The sequence below is a fragment of the Terrapene carolina genome, unplaced genomic scaffold, assembly GCF_002925995.2.
Source record: "Terrapene carolina triunguis isolate 2854851 unplaced genomic scaffold, T_m_triunguis-2.0 Scaffold62, whole genome shotgun sequence".
Lineage (NCBI taxonomy): Eukaryota > Metazoa > Chordata > Testudines > Emydidae > Terrapene > Terrapene triunguis.
Window position 1 is genome coordinate 48,442,993 of NW_020664413.1, and position 21,027 is coordinate 48,464,019.

The 21,027-nt window shown below is 44.5% G+C and overlaps 1 protein-coding gene across 1 annotated transcript in view; it reads left to right on the forward strand.

The window, feature by feature from the left end:
- The window catches only part of COL3A1 (collagen type III alpha 1 chain), a 70,856-nt gene extending 59,204 nt beyond the window's left edge, over window positions 1-11,652 (forward strand). The window contains exons 41-51 of the mRNA XM_024198087.3: window positions 245-352; window positions 847-900; window positions 1,063-1,170; window positions 2,075-2,128; window positions 2,238-2,345; window positions 5,514-5,567; window positions 5,784-5,891; window positions 6,566-6,851; window positions 8,420-8,607; window positions 8,759-9,001; window positions 10,575-11,652. Of these exons, the coding sequence (XP_024053855.1) occupies window positions 245-352; window positions 847-900; window positions 1,063-1,170; window positions 2,075-2,128; window positions 2,238-2,345; window positions 5,514-5,567; window positions 5,784-5,891; window positions 6,566-6,851; window positions 8,420-8,607; window positions 8,759-9,001; window positions 10,575-10,721 (1,458 nt within the window). The 3' untranslated portion in view covers window positions 10,722-11,652. The remainder of the gene's footprint in view (window positions 1-244; window positions 353-846; window positions 901-1,062; window positions 1,171-2,074; window positions 2,129-2,237; window positions 2,346-5,513; window positions 5,568-5,783; window positions 5,892-6,565; window positions 6,852-8,419; window positions 8,608-8,758; window positions 9,002-10,574) is intronic.
- Window positions 11,653-21,027: the final 9,375 nt, after the last annotated feature.

The window sequence follows — 21,027 nt, forward strand, 5'->3', positions numbered from 1 at the left end:
TCATCCCACAGCTGTTGGGCCAAATTCTGTTCTTATTTATTCCATTGTAATCAGTGGAGTGGCACTGGATTTTCACCATTGTAGCTCTACTGAAGTTAATTCACTCCTTCCTGGTCAGTGTTTTTGCACAGGACGTTGCAATTGGTTGAGAAGGGGAGGAAAGAAAGTGAGACCAAGAACTGCATAATTTGATGACATTACAAAAAATCAATATGTAATGAACCCATTTCATTTTTCTATTCAGGGTGAAGATGGTAAACCAGGCAGCAATGGTAGCCCAGGAGAACGTGGCGCTCCAGGTCTACAAGGTCCTCCTGGTCTAAGTGGACCAGCTGGAGAATCTGGCAGAGATGTAAGCAGATATTTCAGATTTTCATGCTAGACTGTGAATTATACACAGGCTTGTGTAAGGGGGAACTACAGTGGATTTAGAATCTCTCCCTGAACAGCCTGGTGCATAGGGGAACTGGGCCAACACCATTCTCATTTAAAAGGATGCAGCCAGTTCCCCCTAGTCCAGCCTACCCACTCTGTAGGCCATGGTCCTATCCTAATTGGTGTCCACCAGAGGAACACTCCCTTCACCGTTACAAGCGCAGGGACTGCCACTGTGACAGGTCCTTATAAGGGCTACACAAGGGGGCAATATCAATCTCCTGGCATGCTGTCTTCCTGTAAACCTGCAGAAGGACTGCCTACAACCTGGTCCTCTCTGTGAGGGCTGCATTTAAATCATTTCTGTCTCTCTTCTTCTTTTGAGGCGCATTATCATGATTAAGTCAAAAACATGTTGGCTATGCCATAATGCTGCAAATATTTAAACTTTTACCTCTCCGTGTTTTTCAGGGTAATCCTGGAACAGATGGCTTGCCAGGTCGTGATGGATCCCCAGGAACCAAGGTATCTATGGCATGTATAGATTGCCAATCCCTGAGGTGTGTAGGTATTGATCTGTACTGCACCTGCTATCTCTGCGGCATCAGTGAGGTGTTGGTTGCATATGCACTATGTTGTAATAAATAGATATGTTTCTGATGCTGGCTGTTGTGAATGTCTCTGCAGGGCGATCGTGGTGAAAATGGTGGTCCGGGTGTACCTGGTGCCCCTGGACATCCTGGGCCCCCAGGGAACATTGGTCCAGCTGGAAAAACAGGTGAAAGAGGAAATCCGGTAAGTGCAAACACCACAAAAAGCACCTAGTGTCCATTTTTTATTGTTTTACCGGGTGCAATCTGTTTTATACACTAACAGATAGCACAGGAGTGTGGAAGAGTCAAACTCTGTCTGTCTGTCTGTGGCAGTGAAAGGCTCTGGCTGGGGAGAGGCAGCAGGGAAAGTCTTTCACTGTGGTGGGGAAAGGTTCCAGCAGTAGATACTACACTGCTAAAAATATCAGTGTAGACACAGGAAGGCACTGCTTGGACAAATAGAGAGCCATATAGGGAATATACCCCAGGCATCAGGGGTCTAGGGCACTCTATTCACTTAAGCAGTGCCTCACTGTCTACACTTCTGTTTATACCTGGGCGTGCAATATACTCTACATGCTGCCATAAGTACAGACCTACCAAAATCATAAATAGCTATGCACAATTTAAGCTCAAACCCATTTAGTAGTTTTTGATGCCACATAGTCAATAAGCCAACCAGACTGTCTTGCTTTACAAACTATGCTATGCCTGTACAGCACTAGCAATATTATAATAGCTGAGGGAGTTGCACACTTTGGAAAAGCCCAACCTCTCACCAAATGTTGGTGTTCTACTGTATTAGACCCAAGTGCCTCCTGAGAGGAGCCAAATTCACTTGGATTCAACACCTTGCACATGAGGCCTGGTCTCATGTATCAAAGGGATAGTTTAAGTGGATCTGGTTATCAAGTAGATTTTGGAGTCTTTGTTACCAAATAATATAAGAAACTTATCAATGAAAAGCTAAGCTCAATGACTACATTTGTGGACATTCTCTCTAGTTTCTGACAAGCTCTAGTATTTGCACATACTGTCTCTCTAGAGAAAAGATCATGGCAATTGCATTTGATCATGAATATCTCTCATTCCTTTTTTGTCCCCAGGGTCCTTCTGGTCCCGTTGGCCCTGCCGGTCCTGCTGGTTCTCGTGGTGCTCCAGTAAGTCCCCCTTTAAAGCACTTGGAATATCAGCTCTGCCATTTTCTGGTTTTGACAATTTCTCCTACTTATTTTTATATCCATTTTTATTAATAATCTATTTTTAAAGGGTGCCCAAGGTCCTCGTGGTGACAAAGGTGAAACTGGTGAGCGTGGCAGCAATGGCATTAAGGGTCATAGAGGATTTCCTGGTAACCCAGGTTCCCCTGGTCCCCCTGTAAGTATTATGTTGAATTTTATACTAAGGCTATAATTCTTCTTTCAATTACAGTGATTCAGTGCCAGGTAACAGAAAAAGAATTCAGCTATATGTAATTTACTAAAGCATCTGTGTATTTTAAATATTAAAGGCAATCAGTAGTCTTGATCCCCATGTTACACCAAGGGGAGACAAGGATGAATAAAGATCTGAATGGATTCATTAGGTTCCTAAGACACAAAACTGTTTAGGGTAAATAATATTCACGTTTATGTTCTGTGTCTTTCTCAGAATCCTAGTGTTTTTCTCTTGAGATTTTCAAAGATGCCTGTGGGATTTGGCTGCCCAGTTTTGGCTAGAAATTAATGGCAACTGGATATCCAAATCCTTAATTTCGGTTTGAAATATACCACCCTTAGAGTCTGAAAACTGGATTTTTTGTTGCCCTGCAATTTGTGTAGTCAGGGCCGGCTCTAGGTTTTTTGCTGCCCCAAGCAAAAAAAAAGCAAAAAAAAATGTTGGCTGCCCCCCGTCCCAGCCCTGGGCTCCTCGCCGCACCCCCCTGCCTCCCCAGCCCTGGGCTCTCACCCTCCCCCGACCCGCACCCCCCTGCCGCCCCAGCCCTGGGCTCTCACCCCCCCAACCGCACCCCCCTGCCACCCCAGCTCTGGGCTCTCCCCCACACACACACACACACCCTGCCGCCCCAGCTCTGGGTTCCCCCTACCCCCGCACCATTGACCCCCACACACACCTCCTGCCGCCCCAGCCCTGGGCTCTCTCCCACCCCCACTTGCACCCTCCTTCCGCCGCAGCCCTGGGTCACTGGTAACTCGCTCCCAGGGCAGGTCATTCAGCAGGAATTTTAGATGTGCACAGAACACAGACAGGATTGGTTCCCATATGGTTACAGAACTGCAGTAAAGTGGAACAATTTTCAGCTTGTGTGATTGGAGGATATCTGGATGCATATTATAAGACTGTCCTACATAAATGAGGAAAAGTTGAGGTGCCTTTATTATTCTTTTGTTCCACTCTTTCTTTCTATGGGGAATTTGCCAATGCAATATCACTGTCTTCCTTTTAAACAAACAAAAAAAAGGCAATGGCTGCTGAAAATAGCAATTCAAGTCCTAATAACCACTGGGAAGCATTTCTTGCTCAATTTTATCCTACTTTTTCTACAGCAAGTTACAGTGGATCAGTATATTTGATTTGGGAGAAATGAAGTAACAGCTGCCCAAACTGAGCTTGAGCACTCCTGAATTTTGAGGTGTTCAAATTACAGGTGCTGGGGGGGCGGGCGGCTGTGGCTCTGCGGGGGAGCACGGCAGCATATATGCAGCAGCGTATCTGGCGCTGCGCGAAGCCAGACACGCTGGTCTGAGTGGCACGGTAAGGGGGTTGGGGGGTTGGATGGGGAGGAGGTTTGGGGGGGCAGTCAGGGGCAGGGAGAAGGGGGGGTTAGATGGGTCAGGGGTTTCGGGGGGGCAGTCAGGGGACAGGCAGCGGTTGGATAGGCATGGGAGTCCCAAGGGTTTGTCAGGGGACAGGTAGGGGGTGGGGTCCTAGGAGGGGAAGTTGGGGGGGTCTCAGGAGGGGGCAGTTGGGGACAAGGACCAGTGGGGCTTAGATATGGGGTGCGGTCCTGGGGGGCAGTTGGGGCAGGTGTCTGGGGAGGGGGTGATCAGGGGACAGGGAGCAGGGGGGTTGGATGGGTTGGGGTTTCTGTGGGGGGCAGTCGGAGGGAGTGGATGGTGGCAGGGTGGGGCTACCCTCCCTCCCCGTGGAGTGTCCTATTTTTTGAATGTTAAAATATGGAATCCCTACTCACAGTGCAGCTCTCCATTCACTGCAGCATGAGGTCTCAGCTTCCTCACTCCCTCCCCCTCTTTCCTGTTGGTAGTGGCCAAGGGAATGCTGGGAAATGTAGTTCTTTCCCTGCTCCAGGGCTGGCTCTATAGGCAGGGAGCTAACCAAGGAACTACAGCTCCCAGGGCCCCCTGTTGGTTCTCAGCTCCCTGCCGCCCCTGCAAATAGGCTGCCCCAAGCACGTGCTTGCTTTGCTGGTGCCTAGAGCCGCCCCTGTGTGTAGTCATTTACGCCAGGCAAAGTGAGTATGAAATGCTACCAGATCAGAACTCTAGTATTTTACATGCACTGTGCACTCATTTTGTATTTTTATATTAATGACTACACAAGGCACAGGGCAACAAATAATCCAACCCTAAGTATTTATAATTGTCTTCACATCAGCCATATCATTCTGCATGAGAGAGATTTGTATTCAAAGGATTTTTAACTGTACAGCTTCCACTGACTCTAATGAGAATCTAGAGACCAAATCCCATGCAATGCTCTAAAAACTAATGGGTTATGTAATGTCATAGCAATGCCACATCTGTAATGGCAGACATGTAAAATCTAAATGTATAAAGGCCGATTAAAAAGCCATTAACCAAAATTTGCCATACTGTGGCATCTGATTTGCGGCTCACTACTCTCATGGACAGAGTGAAATCTTAACAGAGTTCCATTAAATTACATTTTTCAATAGGAAGCTATTAGCCCTATATGGTTTATTCCTTGGCAATTCATCAATAAATAAATGGTCATTTACTCTTAATTTATTTAAAATAATTGATGTTTGCAGAATCCATAAAAAAAATCCTGCAAATACCATAGTCAGCACTGCAGTTGTAACACCGACAGACCCCGGTCGTCGGGATCAAACTTGGGGCCTCTGGAGCTTAGTGCATGAGCCTCTACTACATGAGCTAAAAGCCAACTGGCTGTCAGCTAAGGCTGTAGAGCAGACTCATTTTATCGCTCTTTCTAAGTGGTCTCAGTGCCACTAGATGGAACAGAACACCACACCCAGAAGGTGTGTGGGTTACACAGTGATAGCTGTGTATTGCAATAGAATTAGGGCTTTATCCAAAGCCCACAGAAGTCAATGGGAAGACTCCCATTGGGCACTGGACGAGGCCTTATACTTTTTCTGATTAGAGAATGACAGGGTTTTATTTGTCATATCTGAGCTTGAAAAATCTTTTTTCAATTATTTGCTTTACATAAAAAAATCTTTAAAGTTATCTATTAAAATGATTACGCAAGGAGCATCACTGAGATTCCTGCTGCATCCAGTAGATTAGAGAATATTTATGACCCATCTTCTTTTAACAGGGTGCTCTGGGTCCACAAGGTGCAAATGGAAGTCCCGGAGCTATGGGAGCGAGAGTAAGTAACATTTCCTGATTAACCAAATCCAACTGTGTTAGAACGAATGTTTTGAACTAAAAATATGGCAACTGTCAAATGGCAAGAGCTAAAGAACCAGGAAGCACATGATAATTCATAAGAATTAAATGCTTTAAAATACTTTCTAACATTTGAAATAATTCATAAATAACATACAGGATCTTTTACATTTAACCATGTTTGTCATTGTTCTAGGGTCCCCCTGGCCCATCTGGTCCTCCCGGAAAGGATGGTACGAGTGGTTACCCAGGCCCCATAGGTCCTCCAGGCCCTCGTGGTAATCGAGGTGAAAGTGGCTCTGCGGTAAGTGGACAGCAAGCACAACTTTCATTGAACAAACAACTCCTTTTTAATGATACATCTATCATTAAAAAGATGAACCTTTCTAACATTGTGCATGCTGGAATTACAGCTAATGTAGAATGTACCTACCCACTTAGGGCTGGGTACTGAGCACCAGGGGTTTGATCCAAGTCCACTGAACTCAATGGAGACATTTCATTCATTAGGCTTTTTGCTCAGGCCCCAGATAAGCACCAACATTTCCCATTTAATATGGGAGAGCAAAATCTCCTCTTCTCTTTAAAGCCTTGACAACTCTGCAGGCTAGTGTGAAGTAGAGGCAGGACTATAGCCTATTTTCCCCATTTGGGGAGGCTAGCACTCTCAGTTTAGTTCATTGCTTTTGTTCCTTAGCCATATTGTGGCTGCTCTGCGTACATGAGCTCCCAGCATCATCTTCATCTCTACAACTCAACTTGAACAAGGTTGCCCACAATTTGACACTGAATTAGGAAGAGGATGGGCTAAACTGGTCCCAGAGTGGCTAACAGTAGAGCTGAGTGAAAACAAAGCAATAAAGTTTTTTCTGTAACTAGCATTGTCCTTAGCTTTATATTTATGGTCCATACAGTAATTGTGTGGACTTGGGTCTGAGCCTACAATCCTGACTCAGCATTATATTCTTTATTTCCTAGGGTTCACCTGGCCATCCAGGTCCCATGGGTCCCCCTGGACTTCCTGGGGCTCCTGGTCCATGCTGTGGGGGAGGTGAGGGCATTGGCTCTTTAACTGGTGACAAAGGACAATCATACCTCTACGGAGACCAGCCATCTGAAAACAAGATCAATATGAACGACATCTTATCTTCAATGAAATCAATTAACAACCAAATCGAAAACATCGTTAGCCCTGATGGCTCCCGGAAGAACCCAGCTCGTAACTGCAGAGACCTGAAATTCTGCCATCCCGAACTCAACAGCGGTATGTTAGATTTTTTGTTTGCAATATTGGTAACACCACCTGGATCTTGAATTGTTCTGTTTGCAGTGTGACTGTATTCTGAAAAACGAATATGGACCAATTGCATTGTCATGGCTGGCTTCTCATAGGTCAATAAAAGACTGTTTTCTAACTGCCAGTACCACAAAGTAAAGCTGGAATCTGAAGGTCCATGCGTCTGACGAAGTGGGCATTCACCCACCAAAGCTTATGCTCCAACACATCTGTTAGTCTTTAAGGTGCCACAGGACTCTTTGTTGCTTTTTACAGATCCAGACTAACACGGCTACCCCTCTGATACTTAAGGTCCATTTTGGTTCTCTTTCTTGTACATCATCATTAGTAATTGAGGGTCTGATCCAAAGCCCAGTGATATCACTGGAAAGATTCCTATTGGTTTCAGTGGAATTTGCTCAGGCCCAAAGTCACAACAGGGCAAATCAGGCTCTGAGTGAGAACTGTGCAACCATATTTTCTTCAGATTATACCCTTGGTTTCACCCATGAAACTTTGTTGCTCCTCTACAGGCGTCAGAATTTTCTTTTTTTGAGTAGAACTACAATTTAATTGAATTTTGGGGGTGGGATGGGGGATGTGGGAAAGCCTCACTGAAAGAGATTTCTTATACGATGCATTATTTAATGCTCTCCCAATAATATAACATGACGTTTTACACCAAAAGCCAAAATATGAACCCAGCATGCAATGCTTCTCTTTATATCTGAAAAGTTGTTTTTGTAATTATCAAATTGAATCAAAACTTTATTTTCTAACTTATTTGGTTCTCTGATGGACAATAAATAACAAATGGTGTAAAAACAGTGACATAAAATCTAATTACAAAAAGATTACGCTTAATCAAAAGTTTTAGAGATGCTGTAATCTTTATCATGATCTGTTTTCCATAAAGTCCAAACACACAAAAATAAGCATTCTTCAAAATGCAGAAATCTGCTGAAAAATAATTGTCGTCATCCACTTACAGCATACCATTCCAAGAGCATAAAGTGTGGTAAATATATCTTCCATTATAATAACTTAAATACAAACTCGTGGAGAAATGAAACTATTGACATTTGAATGCTGACTTTAAAATCAAATTCACCATCAGCATATGAAGGGTGCAACCCCACTGTCATCAGTGGAGTCTTAGGCCAATAACAAATTTGCCCCCAAATTATTTGGGCCCTGATAGAACAAAGTACTTAGTAAAGTGTGATTTTTAAGCCCGGTCCAGGTCCATTGACTTCAATAAGACTTCTCAGATGCTTACAGTTAAATATCTGCTTAAGTCCTTTGCTGGCTGGGGGCCATAAATAACACAATTTTAAAGAAAGCTAGAATTTCTCTGACAAGTCATCTTAGAGCATTTGAATCAGCTCATACATTGTCTCTTTGTGCCATCTTAATTCTTCTCCTGGCTTGTCTTCAGTCAAATTTTCCATACCTCTTACTCAATGCAAGCATTTGAGACAGACATAAACTTTAGAACATATGGGTAAAATAATCAAATTCCTCTCCTGATTTTCTGCTATTTTATGTCCCTCTAGGAGAGTACTGGATTGATCCTAACCAAGGTTGCAAGATGGATGCTATAAAAGCATACTGTAATATGGAAACTGGTGAGACATGCATCAGTGCTAATCCCAGCAGTGTGCCACGTAAAAACTGGTGGACCGGTTCAGGAGCTGAAAAGAAACACATCTGGTTTGGAGAGTCTATGAATGGTGGTTTCCAGGTAAGAAATATTAGATCTTCTCAATGAATAGCCTAGACAGCAATTCTTATATTTCATTCACATCACAGATAAGTAATACCATGGAATTAATTTAAACTAGTAAATATATCAGCAGTTAAAAATAAAGATTGTTTTGTGTGTTGTATCACAGTTCAGCTATGGAGATCCAGAGCTTCCAGAAGATGTTTCAGATGTGCAGATGGCATTCCTTAGATTGCTCTCTAGCCGTGCCTCTCAGAATATCACTTATCACTGCAAGAACAGCATTGCTTACATGGATCAGGCCAGTGGAAACGTTAAGAAAGCTCTGAAACTGATGAGTTCCACTGAGACCGACTTCAAGGCTGAAGGAAACAGCAAATTTACATATGCCGTTCTGGAAGATGGCTGTACTGTAAGTACACAGAATTTTTGTAAGATAGCACCACGTATAAGGCTAGATGGGATCCTAGCCATGCAGGGATACAGGAAAGGGAAAGACTCCCTCACCCATGGCCAGGGCTGGACAGAGTTGCAGCTGTGATGCTCAGATATCTCAGACAATGCACTCCAGAAGCTTGAGCAAGGTCGGACAGGGAATAGGTGGAACCAGTGCTGGTGCAGGTTTAGGTGGAGCCAACTGAGCTAGTTCACGTGGTTGGCCACTTGTGGGTATAGCATACTCTTTGCCAGCACAACCAAGGAATAGGCACTGGCAGGCATTATGCCACCTCCTGGGACCATGCTCTCTGCACTGGCCCTTGCTACAGGCTACATGCTAAAAACAGCTTTGAAATCAACAGTACTGTTTGTGGAGTAAGATGCTATTCAAAACTGTGCTTTACAAAGGTCTTCTTTTAGAGGCTCCCTTTTCTTTCTCCTTTCATCCAAGTCATGGTGCTGAAATTCTGATCCCACCCCAAACCTAATTCTATTCAATCCAAAGTGGAGCTGTTTGTTGAACTAAGAATTGATTATTAAGGGCTCGATTGTCCCAACCATGCAAAAATTCACATGGGAGAAAAAAAACCGCACTAAGACAGAGGTGGCCTATAGACAATTTCATTTCCTTTTGAGGTAGGTGCTTTGGCCTATGTTTCCAGGTAGCACTGTTCTATGACCATATATAGCTGGAGGGTACTGATGCCATGAAGTCTACTCATTGATGGGTTCACTTGAGGCAGGACTGACATCATCCAGGATAAAGCTACAATTGAGGGAACTCCCGCTACTCTTTGGCAGTATGCTCAGCGCTGGCAGGTACCAGGAACAGGCAGGGAACCATCTGATAGCAACATGCAGGCAGCTAGTCTAAGCCTGTTGCAACAGCAAGTGATGAATGGCAGTTATGATCAAGCATGCCAGTTGAAGTGAATAACAGCAGTCTGTTTAGACAGCAGAAACTAATGCACCACAGCTTACACAATTGCTGGTCACTGCTGCAGTGATCTGAGGTCTCGATGGCACAAAAGATACCCACAGAAAGTGCAACTTAAAGTAATATGAGCCTGCTTTACATTGCAACCTTTTGCCGTCGTTTTTTCGCATGCATGAGACAAATGTGAAGTGCAGCTTATTTTTTCCTGTTTCCCTTTCCCGTGCTTACTAGCACATTTGTGCTCATTGCACAAGGATGGGGGAGCATTTCTCAATGCTAGGCTGGAGCACTGCAGTGCCCCCTAGCCGCTCTAAGCTACACAGACACCACGTATGCCAGAGATCTGGTCACGGAGCTGTAGCCATCTGCTGATTGCCCCTTACCTGGCCCAGCATTCAAACACTAATTAAGAGCTATTCTAAACATATGCCTTTCCAAGAAGATAATGATTAGGGAAATGCAGTACTTTGAATGGTGCAGGGGATGGAACATCAGTGTGAGGAACAACAGGTGTGAAATTAAGTGAAATTAATTAACAACAGGTGTGAATAACCTCCTTGTAAAACTATACTGGATTTCTCTAAACTGATTTTCTCTTCAATTTTTGCAGAAGCACACTGGAGAATGGGGTAAAACAGTCTTTGAATACAGAACACGCAAGACAATGAGGTTGCCTGTGGTGGATATTGCTCCCATGGATATTGGTGGTCCTGATCAGGAATTTGGTGTGGACATTGGCCCAGTCTGTTTCTTATAAAATCAAGGATACTGCTTTTTCTAAAACCCCAGCAAGCAAATCCACACTCTCCTTTTGTTTTAACCTTGTCAACTGGTACAGGTGCTCAACTGTATCCCAGTTATTTATTTACAAATTTTCTGGAAAAAAAAGGTAATTCAACAGAGGGTTAATTGTTTTTAATTACACAAAGTACAATAAAAATGCTTTTTGCTTTTTTTAACCAAATTCCATCTTCAAAACATGTCTCCGTGGTGCTATAATAAAACTTCAACACTCAACAAAACAATACTGTCTTCTATTAGTTGAATGAAAGCCAATTTACACAGCACTGATTGTTCCCAGCATCAAAGTTTACCCTAAGACGCCGTCCGTAAAGATAGAAAGACTTCCCCGTTTCAACTACCTCAACATGGACAGAAACTGGGATGAGTTTGATGAGTTACAGCAAAAAACAAACAGCCCAATCAAAATACATTGGAACCATTGGTTAATTCAAGGGAATTAGGTATACAATTGTATTTTTCTTTACTGATTAGTTTGAACACCCTAATGTTACAATCCAACAATAAAATTATGGTATTCTGTTTTCACGGGTGCTTCTATACTTTCCTGTCATGGCTGGTCAAGACCACTAAAATTAGGGAAGTGTAAAAGACTAATGTGATGGTGCTAATGTATTTTTCACTTCTAAATCTGCAAGACAGGTTTATTGACTTGCATTAAAGGATTAACAACAATTGTAAATGTCTCCTGTCAGAGATTAGGATTGGCATACTATTTTTGAGGTCATTCTCCCTTCACTCTGTAAAAGTCAAAGATGCAGAATTGTGAGCTTCTTTCATCACATTAACACATTTGTAGTGTTGAAGGTTAACCATCTTTGTAAGCTTTTATATTGTTGTTGGTCTTTTCCTTACAGAGACACATAATAAATATCTTAATAAAACTCCTCATTTTTCACCTTCACTATTTTTATCCTTCCCTCCCAACTTTACTAACAGGGAAGCAAAGTCATAACCGAGTTTTGCCAGAAAAAGGACTGAGTAATCTTTCCTCAAGCAAAATTGCAGGATTTCACCCAGTGAGTTTACAATTTAGTACTAAGAAATGGTACCTGCTGCACTAAAGTATTTTTTTACTTAGAAACTTAAAGTTAAAACTATCTGTGATCAGCTTTTTGGACTATCATTCTATAGGGTCAGTACTGAAAACCTGTTACACATGACAGACAGAAATGTCTGGTACTTTGGAAAATGATTTGTTCATGTCACAAATCCTTTGGAAGCTGCACTGAAACATGTAAATTCTGTGCAGTTGAAATTCAACCCCATGCTGAGGGCCAGCATAATGTCTTTACTGCAAATGCATGGAATATAAGCAGGGGATAGGCTTTATAGCGGTCAAGACTGAATTTTACCTCGGTAGAAATGGAGGGGTTGGGAAATGAGTGCAGAAAGCTGCTGTAGAGGTGGTAATGACTGACAGTAAAATTTTGACTATCACACAGCATAGTACAGTCAACAATGATGCTCATTTGAATAGCGCACAGACCAGCAAAATGACTGTCATAATCTGACACATCTATATATTTTGTGCTGCTGAAGAGAACTTCTGCCTAGAAATCTGGACGAAACAACATTGATATAGCACATTATATCCCTTTTGTCTACTCTTAACTATTCATATTAATATTAGAGTTACCATTACTTTTAACATCAAAAATAAATGGTCTGATAGACTGTGACTTGGATTAGGTGCCTGTGCAAGGGAATAAGAACACCTTCCAAATCTCTACATGTGCTACTTAGCACTTGGGTCCAAGTGTTTAGGAATAAGTGGGGCTACTCACCAGTTTATTGCTTCCCTGGAGCAGGTGATGGGGTGGATCCACCTTCCCCAAGGCAGAACAACTGAATCCGAACATGATGGATAGTAATATGGCTTCTGGTATAGGTCAGCAGTAAGTTACTAGCCATCACCAGTAAAAGAGAAAGCAAAGGAGGAAATCAGACGTACAAGTAGGTCTCTGCATCACAGTAGTGTCTAGTGTACTACCCTTTGCTCAGGGCTGTTCCTAAAGGCACAAATCAATGTAGGGTGGGATTTTCTAAAGTGATGAGCATTAGCCTACCATAGCTCCATTAATTTCAATGGGCATAGAATTGAGGCAATGCTGGCTGCTTTTGAAAATCCTGCATTACTGGGTACTTTTAACATTTTCTGCAACTATTAAACCACTTATAAGGGAACCGACTTCTGCTATGTGAAATTACTTCAGTGGGTTGCATTGACATAACTCATGGCAGTACTTGGACTATTACTCTTAAAGATGTTTGGTTAACATAAGAAATGTATTTGGCATATTCATTTGTCACTATGAATCTACAAATGACCAGTTCCATTTAAAAAGGAAGAAGCTTTTGAATTAAAACAATTAGACAACCAAATAGGATAGCTTTGAAGGCACGTAATTCATAGTTTTTAAAAGTTTAACCTTTTTTGAATGAGTACCCGATGTATATATTGTTTTCTACTAAAGTCATTTAGATTTATAGCACTAGCTATCACCCTATATAGGAAGCAATAATTGGCATATCAGAACACAAGGAAAATACTAAAAACAAAAATAGCAATACCTGTGATTAATAGCAGATATAGGTCTTCTCAGGAAAGCTGTACCGATTTTTGTCATTTGTGAAACATTTAATTACATCTTTATGCTATTGGGGTAGCATAAAAACACTAGTGTGCTAAACCTAGTAGCCTTAGCCTATTGGGAAGGAACATGTTTTTGGAGCCTTACTCTCTGAGCTGGAATCTTGTAAACCTGGCTGGCAATGATGTTGTCAGTATGCCCTTGGCCTTTGTCATCACTACAGTCTGGCTGCTCCTATATTCACTGCTAGTCTGGCTCTAAGAAGACAGAACCAGGTCTGGCCAGATAGAAGAATTAAGTAATACAGTCACAGTGAATCAAAATACAAACTAGGGGCAGAACCTGTGTTTTTGGAACTGAAGATGTATGGACCCTGTGCATGGAGGAAAGCCTCATGCAGTGTAGTGGCAGGCCACCAGGGGCTTTTCTTACAGCCACAGCCTCCTGGGTGGTTATGGGCAGAGGGGGGGAAGAGGGTTCAAAAAAGAACTAGATAAATTCATGAAGGATAGGTCCATCAATGGCTATTAGCCAGGCTGGGCAGGGATGGTGTCCCTAGTGTCTGTTTGCCAGAAGCTGGGAATAGGCAACAGGGATGGCTCACTTGATGATTACCTGTTCTGTTCATTCCCTCTGAAGCATCTGGCATTGGCCACTGTTGGAAGACAGGATACTGGGCTAGGTGGACCATTGGTCTGAGCCAGTATGGCTGTTCTTATGTAGAATAATGTTTTCAACCCTCAGCTCACAGAGAGCTTCTTCTCTAGTAAGCACAACTGCAATAAGGCGAGAAAGGGACTTTTATCCTCAGATGATCTTGGCCTTTCTTTTCTTACATGTTTAAGTACATTTTAGTGCTTATGAAAGGAGTGGGATAAAGAGAAGTAGAGTATGCACTCTTCTACCCATCAATGGCAGTGCAAACCATGTGTCATTAATAATTCAAAGGTGAGAGGAGATTGTCTCATTACCCATTCACATCTCAATTACTAGCTCCTTACAGACCAGTCCTCACAGCTGGGTTTTTGCCAAGTAACCTGCAGCTCAATGACATGTGCTGCTATCCTCTCCAGCTGCCATTCAACTATAAAGAGCCCTTGGAACTTCTCCTCTCACAAGAGAGGCCCCACAAAAAAGGACCCAACTAAAATGGTCAAGGTTTTTAACCAGGCAATTTGTCATTTTTAATAATTTTGAAACAATTTATATAACTTCATTATTTCACAGTAAATTATCAACATAAACAACACCACATTTTCCCTCCCCAGAAGACCTAACTATTAAAGGATAGTGAGGGTTTGTCATTTACGGGAACGGGGTCCCACAAGTAGTTGTAAGTTTGGAAAGGTCAGCTGAGATTGGGTCTCAGTCCTTATTTGATAGAACAGTTGATCCATAGGGAACAAAAACATCTAAGGTTCATAACTTGGCCAATTGTTCATAATTTGAGAGAGCCTCATGCCTTTATATATGCCAATTCCACTCTATACAATGCCAAAAAAAGGTAGAGCTACAAAGTAGCACAACTATAGCCAATTGCAAAGGCAAAGAACGAATAATAGGGCAAATGAAGTCTGAAATGAAACCTGCTGTATTGATGCATTTTATTCCTGGGAGAATTCTGTGCCACTGCACATGCGCAGAATTCATGTCCTCCCACAGAAAATGATAGGGAAGTAAAGGGAAGCCACGTAGGGAGGACAGGACGGGGCTGGGGACGCTCCTGGGTGTAGTTTGGGGGAGCCATTGCCTTCCCAAACAGAGGTGAGGTGTGAAGGGGACATGCGGAGTTACGTGCCACTGTGCCCCCCCATTTCTGCGAGCGCAGCGCCACCCAGCTGGAGGAGGATGCCACTCAGACACCACCTCGTGGGTCCTAGTGGCAGTCGTGCTCCCCTTCTGCGTGCTGGGAGCCATCCTGTTTTCTGTACAACAGTGAGTCTCCATAGTGGGGCAGGGCAAATGGAGGAAGGCGGAGGGAAGAGGCAGTGGGCAATAGAGCCCTGTGCGGATACAAAATTTGTATACGCATCCAATCCACGAGCCGCAAAAATGATCTGCGGCTATCCACGTTATATCTGCATCCTATCCAGGGATTTTCAGGGCTAGAGTGGGTAAGGAAAGGAGGCTGGGAGATGTGAGAGGAGGAGGATAGGGGCAGAGGACAGTGGGGAGAAGGCGGCAAGAGGGAAATTGGGGTGGGAAGCAGGAGCCTGGTATGCAGCTTCCCCTCGGCAGCAGCTGAGGCTCCCCCGTTAAGCAGGCGCATCAAACCCCCACCCCGCTGCACTACCCCAACGAGCCCCCCACACATGGCCCCCCCACCTAGACTCCCCAAGGCCCACTCTCCCAGCACCCAGACCCCGCCACTGAGCTCCCTACACCCAGACTCCCTGCCAAACCCCATCCTCCCAACCCAGACCCCGCCTGCTGAGCCCCAACAACCTTCACCCCCTGCAGAGTCCCATTGCCCCTTGACCTGGAAACACCCTACACACACACACAAGCCCATGTGCATCCAGATCCACCACTGAGCCACCCACACCCAGATTTCCCCAACTCTCTTACACAACACCTGGATTTCCCGACACTAAGCCCCTCTACACTTGGATCTTACTGGGATGAGCCTCCCTGCCTACACCTGGTACAGAGGGGCAGGGCCCCGTGGTGTTTCTGGGGCAGGCCCGGCCCTTACATTGGGTCAGGTGCAGCCTCACCGCCCAATCCCTGTCCCCAGGGGAGGACAGCTACAGGGTGATCTCCCACCTCCATCAAGCCAGTGGCCTATGATCCCCACTGCCAGGCCGGAGCATCTACATTTATTTACTGACAAATAAAATTGGCAGCATTTTAAAATATTGTGCTCAGAATTTTTAATTTTGTTGGTTCAGAATTCCCTCAGGAGTAGCAGCGGAACAAAAAACACGGAAATGGTAGCTGCAGATGAGTAGTCACACCAATCTGCTCAGCAAGTGTTACCCAATTTTGGCATCATGTTTCTTAAACCAACAAAACGCTCTTTCACAGCTAAACAACTCAACTACCTGGCACTAGCTAACTTCATCCCCATTAGGGCTCAATCCTGCAAGGTACAAAGCACTCCTAAGTACCAGAGGACATTAAATGACACAGTATATGACTGAGATCATAGCAACAAAATATGTACACTACCTGGATGCTTGCAGTAACACTGAGCCATAGCTTTCTGGATGCTACTTCCCCATCCACTGCCATGTCTAATACCTGTCCAAGTTTGTACCTTAAAGCTGACTCAGAGGGGGGTAGATTGGCTCATAAAATGAAGGGCTGGAAGTGTCCATGAGAGGTGTAGTCCAGCCATGCTGAGTCAGGACTAAGTAAACCTGCACAGACAGCACGAATGTCATGCAGCTCCCAGGACCCCACACTCATACAGATTTTTGTTTGTTTTGCCTTAGGTGTGTCGCTGTATGTCTGCAAGGCCTTAGTGTCTCTGACATCAGTATTTAACACAGGCATGGTCAATGTCACTGCAGCAAAGTGTCAGCAAGTGACAACCCCACTGGTATCATTCTGCTGTTTAACAGTGCTAACTACAGCTCAGAATTTGACCCCATTTGCTTGGCAAATTCTAATACCTTGTCAAGGGTTACTTCTGGGTCTTTCAGTAGTATATCAGGTTTTTTTGGCCCAGATCCCAGTGTGGATCTGGTCTACTAGCAAGAACTCAATTACCTCTGCAAAAGTAAAGAATTGGCTCCTCAATCTGAGACTCTATGGCAGAGGTGGGCAAACTACGGCCCGCGGACTGTCCTGCCTGGCCCTTGAGCTCCAGGCTGGGAAGGCTAGCCCCCGGCTCCTCCCCCACTGTCCCCGCTCCCCCGCAGCCTCAGCGCGCTGGGCAGCAGGGCTGTGCGCTCTAGCCAGGCAGCGTGGCAGTGTGGCTGGCTCCAGCCAGGTGGCACGGCTGCCAGTCCTGGTGCTCTAAGCAGCATGGTAAGGGGGCAGGGAGCGGCGAGCAAGGGGGGTTGGATAAGGGGCAGAGGGTCTCGGGGGCAGTCAGGGGACAGGGAGCAGGTGCGGTTGGATGGGGGCGGAGGTTCTGGGGGGGGCAGTCAGGGTACGGGAAAGGGGGGTTGGATAGGCGTGGGAGTCCTGTGGGGGCGGCTGTCCGGGGGTGGGGGGTGGGGGGGTGGACAGGGGTCAGGGCAGTCAGGCAACAGGCAGCAGGGGGCGTTGGACAGCGGGTGGGGTCCCGGGGGAGGTTAGGGGTGGAGGGTTCCAGGGGGGGCAGTCAGGGGACAAGGAGCGGGGTGGGGGAATTCTGAGAGGGGCAGTCAGGGTGGGAAGTGGGGGGGGGTGGATGGGGGGGGCAGGCTGTTTGGGGAGGTACAGCCTTCCCTACCCAGCTCTCCATACAGTTTTTGGAACCCCGCTGTGGTCCTCGGGCCAAAAAGTTTGCCCACCTTTGCTCTATGGCTTCACTTTCTTTTTGTACTCCGTCTTAAAGCATCTCTCCCCCCATGTTTCAATTTCATGTGGCGTGCAGTACTCGCTCCTATTTCTGACCCCCTTCCCCCCCCATTTCATAGTTAGCCTTTGCTGCCTGTCTTAACTAAAAACTAATACACACCAAATGCTTCGCAAACAGCTGTTACCAGAAATAAGGCTGCCTTGTGACCCGCTTCCTTTTTGTTGGTACCCATTCATTGCAGATAAAGAGTGAAGCTCTATTTAAACCTTTGCCCATTGTCTTCCGCATTTCAACTCTGGTGGGGCTTTTAATTATTCCATTCAGGTTATTTCCTTACTTCTTTTACTCCTGGTACCATGGGGATGGGGGGACTTGGGATCACGCAGAACTTAAGGTATTTGCAAGTGCTCTGCTTTATCCAGAGTCTGAATGCTAGCCTGGCTATATTGTATAACATGAGCCTCGGCATAACAAAAGAGCCAAAGAGTCTTTGAAATGGACAGTTCCCCACAACCAGATTCGGGGGGAGGGAATAGCCAGTTCCCCGGGCATCTGAAAGCACATCTGCCTCCTCCCCCCGGCCGGCTGCCACTCATGTCAGTACTTTAGGATTGAGCAAGTACCGCACAGGGCTTTACGCCGTACATCAGACCTCACTTACCGCCTTCTAATCCCACGATGGTGCGGCGTCTTCTTGTGCCTGTGTTCTGGGCACAAACTGTCCCGAGTGCCCTTTGCTTTAATGTACAGCCCCCCCATCCTGCCTGCCTTTCAGTCACTGTGCCCCTTTCCCTGGCAGGGCCCGGGTGGGCTGAAAACTAAACACAGCCGCACTGTCCACGCTGCTGGTGCTAGACCCCTGTGCCCTTTGCCCAGCAGAGCCCACCAGGTGCCGCACCCCACAGGCAGCACCTGGAGGCCAGGCTGCAATCAGCCCTTAACAAGCTGCGCTGCGGGGTGGGGGAGGGGCACTGAGCCCGCATTGATACAGGCCCTGTCTGTGCAGGAGAGAGAAGTTCCAGCAAACTCAGTGTCAGTGTGGAAAGCAAAGGAGAGAGGGTTAAAACCCTGATTTTTATTTTAACACGGTTTGCTCATTAAAAATTCAAATAGCTGCCTTACAGAGAAGGAGGGGGGACTTGCTTTTAGCATTTGAGGGATTTGGTATCTCGGCAAAATGTACTCTTGAGTAGGCTGGGAGGGTTCTCCTGGCTGTGGGAATGCCTATGCTCTCGGTTGAGCATCCCACAACGGAGTCATGGCCTCAGGCAGGGTTTGAGGCCCTGCATGCCTGTCTGACTCTCAGCCCCTGCCTTGGAAGACTGCAAGGATTGGAAACTTGTGACTGCAAAGCACAGCTCACCCTCTCAGAGCCCCAGGTCCTGGCAGAGAGCGAGATCAGTGGTTTGTGGTTGCAAAGCTTGTCTTCTCAAGCTCCATACCCTGGCAGAGTGCAAGGGTTACTTGGATGGACTCTGAGTCTGCAGTTGGATCCTTGTACTTGTGCAGAGCCCCATGCCGGGGGGGGGCGGGGGGGAGAGAGAGGCACAGGCTGGGCCTATACATATTATCAGCCTTATATTTATATATGTTTAATTGTGTATATATCTTCCCAGATATAAAACTACATTGAACTGATGTTAAGGTTGAGAGTGCATGTCAGTAACATAAGGGTAAAAGCATTACAGGATTGCTGTAATTAACCCAAGAACAAGCATTAGAAACCCAGAAAATTTAGGTTAGCTTAAATTTAAAAAGAATCCAAACATGCAAATGTATAGAAATGCAAGTTAAGGCAGCCAAACAACCATTACTCCTCCCTATAGTGATACCATGCAATAGGCATACACTTATGATCAGTGCATAATAGTATTTGAAGTTCCAGATTAAATTAAACTGATTTCTGAAGACACACTAGAGTTTTTCACTTGTCTGTTCCTCACATCATCATTACGGGATGGAGGTATTGCCATATACCATTTTACCATCACCTCTTGCTAAGGGAAACCTGGCTTCACTCGCATTGGGATCAATAGGTGGTAGTAGGTGGGCATTTGGAAAACAAGAGACAAGGTGGGTGAGGTAATATCTTTTATTGGACCAACTTCTAATAAAGTTTGGACAAGCTTCTGAGCCACACAGGGCTCTTCTTCAGGTCTGGGAAAGGTACTTCCAGCGTACAGGAAAATGCAAGGGGGAACAGATTGTCTAGCATTAGTAGTTAGCACATATTATAAGAGACCATTCAAGGTGGAATGGCTAACTACTTTTTGCTACGACACTGGGAGTCATAATGCACCCTATATACCTAAAATCCATCTAATCTAAAGCACAAGTATACTATTTCTGGATTATGTTATCCCAGCAGATGAAGGTCAGAGACTAAAAGTATTTTAAATCTTGAAACAGAGTAAAAGATTCATCCTTAGTTTACTTTCTCCTTATTTTATGCCACTGAATAACCCCAGGACAATACCATATGACACACTACTACCAGTTAGCAATATCTAAATTTGTGATAAAGTATTATGTACTAACCCCTGTTCTCCACAGTCATTCAGCCATGATTAGATTGCCCATCAGCTCTGAAGGAGCCTATCCTGTAGACTTTAACCAAATTTTAATAAGAGTTTTGCCCTAGTGAAAATCGCAGAACTGAGCCTTTGTCATGTAGGCACAATGTGAACCTCTGAACACTCTTGGGGTTTCCTGTGTATATCTATTGCATACAGGTGCACACATACAAACTTAAAATTTACAGTGCTAGAACTATTACAATTTAGGAATGACTGATTTGAACATTAATTTTTGATTATCTTGATCATTGCAAATATAACTTTGGAAATGGTCTATAAATTACATTTTATAACATCAGAGATTATTTAAACTGACATACTGATTTAATCATCATATTTTATTCAGTTATGAATAAAAATTCTGACATCCTGGAGTTCCAAAGAGTATTAGCTGGGCATCTTTAGTAGGATAGGTGATGATAATTTGGTGCAATTTAACTTCCACCTTGTGAGATGTGCAACAAAAAAGGATATCACTCAAAATTTCCATTATAATCCAATATATAAAATATTTTAGGTGCACATTTTACAAACATATAAATCATTTAAAACAGCAATAAAAATTATAAAATTCTGTTTTCCCCCAGCAATGAACTGATATGGGATATGTTGGAAGGAATTCTACAAAAAGGAAACCAC